Source organism: Otolemur garnettii, unplaced genomic scaffold (assembly GCF_000181295.1).
Source record: "Otolemur garnettii isolate 467f Iridium unplaced genomic scaffold, OtoGar3 scaffold00029, whole genome shotgun sequence".
NCBI lineage: Eukaryota > Metazoa > Chordata > Mammalia > Primates > Galagidae > Otolemur > Otolemur garnettii.
This window is the reverse complement of record NW_003852424.1, coordinates 16,640,130-16,646,973: the sequence shown is the minus strand read 5'-3', so window position 1 is coordinate 16,646,973 and position 6,844 is coordinate 16,640,130. Positions and strand designations below refer to the sequence as shown.

General features: G+C 54.5%; 1 protein-coding gene across 3 annotated transcripts in view; it reads left to right on the top strand.

Moving 5' to 3' along the window:
- Positions 1-6,287, top strand: part of DAPK3 (death associated protein kinase 3) — a 13,842-nt gene extending 7,555 nt beyond the window's left edge. For all 3 annotated transcript variants that reach the window (XM_012804481.2, XM_012804479.2, XM_012804480.2), the window contains 7 exons: positions 623-983; positions 1,202-1,331; positions 1,672-1,720; positions 2,647-2,673; positions 3,064-3,216; positions 4,444-4,489; positions 5,007-6,287. In XM_012804481.2, coding sequence (XP_012659935.1) covers positions 623-983; positions 1,202-1,331; positions 1,672-1,720; positions 2,647-2,673; positions 3,064-3,216; positions 4,444-4,489; positions 5,007-5,543 — 1,303 coding nt within the window. In that variant the 3' untranslated portion in view covers positions 5,544-6,287. The remainder of the gene's footprint in view (positions 1-622; positions 984-1,201; positions 1,332-1,671; positions 1,721-2,646; positions 2,674-3,063; positions 3,217-4,443; positions 4,490-5,006) is intronic.
- Positions 6,288-6,844: the final 557 nt, after the last annotated feature.

Here is a 6,844-nt window from a genome sequence, read left to right as displayed (position 1 = left end):
CCTGCCTCCGCCTCCCAAGTAGCTGGGACCACAGGCGCCCGCCACAACGCCTGGCTATTTTTTGGTTGCAGCTGTCATTGCTGTTTGGCGGGCCCAGGCTGGATTTGAACCCGCCACCTTAGGTGTATGTGGCTGGTGCCTTAGCCACTTGAGCCACAGGCGCCGAGCCCAGACTTTTTTTATATAAAAAGCCTACATCTTCTGTGCCACTTAGCAAGTCCTTGGGAGTACATTTTCTAGTCTGCACATGAAGAGGTGGCCCCATTTTTTTTCGAGACTGGATAAAATTCCACTTGATTGAACATAATTCTTTCCAGTTCCCTCTATATACACTATGCATTGGGTGCTTTCTGACCTTAGACTGTCCAGAAATGCCCCAATGCTGGTGTCTAGTATGTCACTCTGTGCTCACCTGTCCATATACCTGCCAGGTACCCAGGGTGGGAACGTCTGTTAGCCAGGCACTGGGGTGTTTTTCTCTAGGTGAAACCCCCACCCACCCCCAGCTATGGACTCCTGTCCTTGAGGTCCGCAGGCAGGGTTGCACCCAGAGGAGAAGGGGAGAGATGTCCAGGAATTCTCCCCCCACTTTGTACTCACCTCATCCCTCTTCTCCCTATAGTGGCCAGTTTGCAATTGTGCGGAAATGTCGACAGAAGGGCACAGGCAAGGAGTATGCAGCCAAGTTCATCAAGAAGCGCCGCCTATCTTCCAGCCGGCGAGGGGTGAGCCGGGAGGAGATTGAGAGGGAGGTGAACATCCTGCGGGAGATCCAGCACCCCAACATCATCACCTTGCATGACATCTTTGAGAATAAGACTGATGTGGTGCTCATCCTGGAGCTGGTGTCAGGCGGGGAGCTCTTTGACTTCTTGGCAGAGAAGGAATCACTGACAGAGGATGAGGCCACCCAGTTCCTCAAGCAGATCCTGGATGGCGTCCACTACCTGCATTCCAAGCGCATTGCCCACTTTGACCTCAAGGTAAGCCCCAGTCTGGCTACCTGAGCCTGCCTAATGCAGAGGATGAAGACCAGAGTGAGGGCTTAAATCTCAGTGGCACAGGTTGCACATCCTTGACCTTGTCACTGCCTGGCCTGGGACCCAAAGGCTGAGGTTCCCAGGAAAGGTTTGGGGCTGTCCCCAGAGGTACAGGCCAGGTGCTGGGTTGGCAGCAGTCACTGAGGCCTCTCCCACTCCAGCCAGAAAACATTATGCTCCTGGATAAGAATGTGCCCAACCCTCGGATCAAGCTCATTGACTTTGGCATTGCCCATAAGATTGAGGCAGGAAATGAGTTCAAGAACATCTTTGGCACCCCGGAGTTCGTGGGTAAGGCCTGGTAGGGTACATCTGGGGCCCAGGTGGGGGTGGGGGCTGTCTGAAGAGTCCTGTTGAGTATGGGATGAGTCATGCCTGGTCCCTGGACGCTGGTTTATAGCTCCTGGGTTCTCCCTCCTGGGCTTGGCACTGGCCTGGCACTGGGGATCTCAGGGTTCCTGCAGGTGCTGCTGCTGGCCAGCCCTGCCATATTGCTCACTCCCAAGTGCAGAGGTAGCCACTAAAGCCTTGACCCAAAGTCTGCATCCTGAGACTCTTGAGGTGAAGCTGTGGTCCTCTTAGCTGGCCAGTGTGTTCTCAGCACCTGACCTTCTGTCTCCTTATCCCACAGCCCCTGAGATTGTCAACTATGAGCCACTGGGTCTGGAGGCAGACATGTGGTGAGTGTGGAGCCTGGATCTGAGATAGGATGGAGCCATCCATGGGCCCCTGGTGCTGTGAGGGCCTTAGAATGGGCTGGGCTAGCTCCTGGCCTGATTGGCCTGTGGGCTGAGAGTGGTTTTCACTTAAAGGGCTGTTAAAAAATGAAACTGGTGGGAGGTGCATAGCACAGTGGGTAGGTGCCAGCCACATACACTGAGGCTGGTGGGTTCAAACCCGGTCCAGGCCAGCTAAAACAACAATGACAGCTGCAATAACAGCCAAAACAAAGCCAGGTGTTGTGGCGGGTGCCTGTAGTCACAAGTACTTGGGAGGCAGAGGCAAGAGAATCGCTTAAGCCCAAGAATTTGAGGTTGCTGTGAGCTGTGACACCAGGGCACTCTACCAAGGGTGACATAGTGAGACTGTCTCAAGAAAAAAAAAATGAAACTGGTAAATAGCTGATAGAGCTCGTTTGTGGCCTTAAAGGTTGATCCATTTTGGAAAGATTTTTTCAGCCTGCCTGAGGCCATACCAGGCCTGTGGAGGGTCCCCCTATGTGGGTGGACTGGCTGGACTTGGACTGGCTGGACTTGTCTGGCCTGATCTGGTCATCTGTGGGGCTATTGTGTGCTCTACTCTGTCCCCGCCCCTGGCTGGTTTGAACTTTGATAGGCAGCTGTAGTGGAAGGTGCATGGATGTCAGATCCTGAGAACTCAGAGCCAGGTAGAGAAAGGGACTGGACCAGAGTCTCTGTAGAGCCTGGAGGCAGAGCAGACCATGGTATGTCCTCAGGGAGACAGACCTGCTGCCTGCCTGGCCTTGGGCCTGACTTCCTCAGCCTTTCACCTTGCCAGGCTCTGGGCTTTATGGCCTTTTAGAGAGTGGGGGGGAGTAACATTATGTGAGCGTAGCCACTGGGCTGACTGCTGTCTTTGTCCGCAGGAGCATTGGTGTCATCACCTACATTCTGTAAGTATCTGGTGGCGGCTATCCTGCCCTCACCAGCTGAGGTGGATATTGGATGAATGAATGAGTGAAAGAATGAATGATTCTGTGTGCTTGCTGTCTCAGGGGCTTCCAGAGTTCTGAAGGCAGGATGCTGTCATATGAAGTGAGAGGTGCAAGCCTCAATCTGGGAATGTGTATCCCCCCTTTCCTGACTCCTGGTTGTCAGCATGGCCTCCTCCTGAATGTTTGAGGAAGGGACATTCCCCCTGGCTCTATCCTGGGGGAAGGTTCTAGGGGCTGGTGGGTATGTGGATAGCCTATTGAGAGCAGGACAGAGTTTGGGGCAGCCTGGAGGGCGGTGAGGTTGTGGGGGAACCCAGGGGCCTTACTGAGTCCCTTCCTATCCTCTAGCCTGAGCGGTGCGTCCCCATTCCTCGGTGAGACCAAGCAGGAGACACTCACCAACATCTCAGCTGTGAATTATGACTTTGATGAGGAGTACTTTGGCAACACCAGTGAGCTGGCCAAGGACTTCATCCGCCGCCTGCTTGTCAAAGACCCCAAGTACGGGTGTGGAGGCTGATAACAGAAGGGTTGTGGGATTGACTCTGGCATCTAAGACGGGGCATGAGATGAGTGGCCGCGTGGCAGGACTATGGCCTTCTTCCCCTCATGGTAGCCTCAAGAAGTATCTCCTTCCAATGCCACCTCCCTGTAGCGGGAACTAGGATTGGCTTTCTCTTTGGGCCGCAGGTAACAAACCAGTGGCAGTGTTTGGCCCATGTTACACAGGCTGGAGTGCTATGGTATTGGCCCAGCTCACAGCAGCCTCAAACTCCTGCGCTCATGAGATCCTCCTACCTCAGCCTCCTAAGCAGCTGAGACTACAGGTGCTCACCACCACACCTGGCTAATTTTTCTATTTTTAGTAGAAATGGGGTCTCTCTTTTGCTCAGGCTGGTCTTGAACTCTTGGCCTTAAGTGATCCTCCTGCTTTGGGCTTCCCAAAATGCTGGGGTTATAGGTGTGAGCCACCTTGTTCGACCTCCTTGCGAGATATATATATATATGTATTTGAGACAGAGTCTTATTCTGTTGTCTTGGGTAGAATGCTGTGGTGTCATAGCTCACAGCAACCTCAAACTCTTGGGCTGAAGCAATCCTCTATCTCAGCCTCCTAAGTAGCTGGGACTATAGGCGCCTCCCACAACACCTGGCTAGGTTTTAAAGACGGGATCTCACTCTTGGTCAGGCTGGTCTTGAAATCCTGAGCTCAGGTGATCCACCTGCCTCACCCTCACAGTGTGCTAGGATTACAGGCATGAGCCACTATCCAGCTGCCCATGTCATTTTTTTTTAAGGAAAATTTATTGCTGGCTGGTAAAATGGGTTTTGTATAAAATTCTAGGTGACTATTTTTTTTCTAGAAAAGTGGAGAATCTTGGCAACACTGAGCCCTCCCTTGTGTATAGGTTCTCCCTTCTGTGTCAGTTTTCCCTGGCCATCTGGCCCCTTCTGTGGACAGCTGAGTTTGTAACCCTAGCCCCAGGTCTCAAATCTGTTGGCAAACTTTCCTGAAAACCTTGCAGCACCCCGTGGTTGGCTGAATAGAGGCTGGAGGGTAACCTTAGGGGCTGGGAGTCTGGGAGGGCCCATCTGGCTGCATTGTTGCAGTGGGAGAGGCTGGACTCTCTGGCCCTGTTTGCTGTCCAGCCTTTGCCCTGCACTAGGAGAAAGACTGTGTAGGTGGCCTGCATATCATAACCAGGGCAGGGTGGGGGTGTCTTCCAGGAGGAGAATGACCATCGCCCAGAGCCTGGAGCACTCCTGGATCAAGGTGAGGGGGTGGGGCTGTTGTGGGGGCTGGCTGCCTCAGCCTTCTCTGTGGGGTCCTGGTGGTCTCCCTGCACTGAAGGGGTATAGGTGTGATAAGCCCCAGTGTCTGGTGAGGGTCTCCAGAAAGTGGGCTTAGGCAGTGGGTAGTTCTCACACTGAGAGGTGGTGTTGGAGCCTGGGTAACTGCCTTGGGGCTGCTACTGTCCTGCTGAGACCCTGGGAGTCATCAGCCCAACTCTGTGTCCAGGAGGGCTGACTCAGGAACTCTGGGCCAGGGTCCAGCAGCCCTTTTCTCTGGAGGGCCCAGGGTTAAATGCATGTGGTTCTGCGGGTTGGGGCCAGAGCAATACTTGAACAGTTGTCTTGTCAGTGACATGGCTCTGTGGTTGAAGAAAGCTGCAGGGATGCACCTGGTGCTGATAAAATTTGATTCCTGGATATGAGCAGGTGGGATGGTGGATGTGGTCCAGGTAGCTGTGACTGGGACCCCTGCAGTTTCCCTTCGTGCCTCCCTGTAGGCAATCCGGAGGCGGAATGTGCGCAGTGAGGACACAGGCCAGAAGCCCGAGCGGCGGCGCCTGAAGACCACGCGTCTGAAGGAGTACACCATCAAGTCGCACTCTAGCATGCCACCCAACAACTCATATGTCAACTTTGAGCGCTTCTCTAAGGTGCTGGAGGAGGTGGCAGCAGCTGAGGAGGGCCTGCGTGAGCTAGAGCATAGCCGGCGGCTGTGCCATGAGGATGTGGAGGCGCTGGCTGCCATCTACGAGGAGAAGGAGGCTTGGTACCGTGAGGAGAGCGACAGCCTGGGTCAAGATCTGCGGCGGCTGCGGCAGGAACTACACAAGACTGAGGCACTTAAGCGGCAGGCCCAGGAGGAGGCCCGGGGTGCCCTGCTGGGGACCAGCGGACTCAAGCGCCGCTTTAGCCGCCTGGAGAACCGTTATGAGGCACTGGCCAAGCAGGTTGCATCTGAGGTGCGGTTTGTGCAGGACCTGGTGCGAGCCCTGGACCAGGAGAAGCTGCAGGCCATGGAGTGTGGCCTCCGCTAGGTATTTTGCAGCCCTCGTGCCAGCCAGTGCTCCGGTCTGAGCTGGGGATGCCTCCCTAGGGGCCTTGGTTCTCCCATCATCCCTGTTTTAGCCCTTGCCAACCCCAGCCTAGGGGCTGAGGTGGGAAGAGCCTAGGGCTGGACCTGAACTTCAGGCCCAGCTCTTAGTCTTAGAGCTCTGTCCCCAGGAGGGGCAGGGGCCTGAGCCAACCCCTCACTCCCAGCCCATCCCCTCTGTCTTGCGGCATCGCTGATGGTGGGGTCTTCCAGGGCAGCATGGCCCCAGGTACTCTGTGAGGGCTGGGACTATCAGACATAGAGGTCATGGTGGCCACAGCAACTGTTCAAGTGCTGCTTTGGCCCTGTGGGCTGCAGAGGAGATCAGGGAAACAGCACTGCTGGGCACTGTTATGTGCTGCCCTTGGGCATAGGAGGAGTCCTTGGGACGGGTGAAGTGGGAGCAAGGGGGACTGGGCAGGCGGGGATAGCCCCCAGCATGCTGCCTGCTGGCCAGAGGTCAGGCCACCAGGAACCTGCGATGTGAGGCAGGGCCCTTGGGACCTGGTATGGGGTTGGCAGAGGGGTCTTCAGCCTCTCCCATGCCTAGGCCTCTGGTGACGCCTGTACCCCAGGGCGTGGTGGCATATGCTGCATACCCCTCTTGAGCTCCATTGTGATGCCTGTGCACTCCTATGCAAGAATGCTCCGTTACAAGCCAAGAAAAATAAAATATCAACTTCTCTGACATCTACATGTTCTCTGTGGTTCAGGCCTTGGCAGGAGACATCCAGCACTTGGCCATCCAGTGGCATGCCTTTCTGAGGCTTTTGTATTTCTCTTTTTTATCTTTTTTTTTTGAGACAGTCTCACTTTGTCACTCTCAGTGGAGTGCTGTGGCATCATAGCTTACAGCAACCTCAAATTCCTGGGCTTAGATTTTCTTGTTTCAGCTTCCCAAGTAGCTGAGGCTACAGGTCCCCACCACCACACCTGGCTATTTTTAAAGACAAGGTCTCTCACCTGTGAGCACAGGCAATCCACTCACCTTGGCCTCCCAAGTACTGAAATTACAGGTGTGAGCCACTGCACCTGGCTGGCTTTTGTGTTTGTTTTCTTGCGGTCCGTTGCCAGCCTCTCTTCTCTTCTGGAAGAAGAAAGTAGACTTGTGGGGGCAGGTCTCTCAGACCCTCAGAGTATCCTCACAGACTGTCTGAATCTTTTTGCAATGAGATAGGAGCGTCCAGGTAGGCAGAATTGGGTCAGAGGAATTTCATGTCCTCTTTACCTTCTGAGATGCTATGA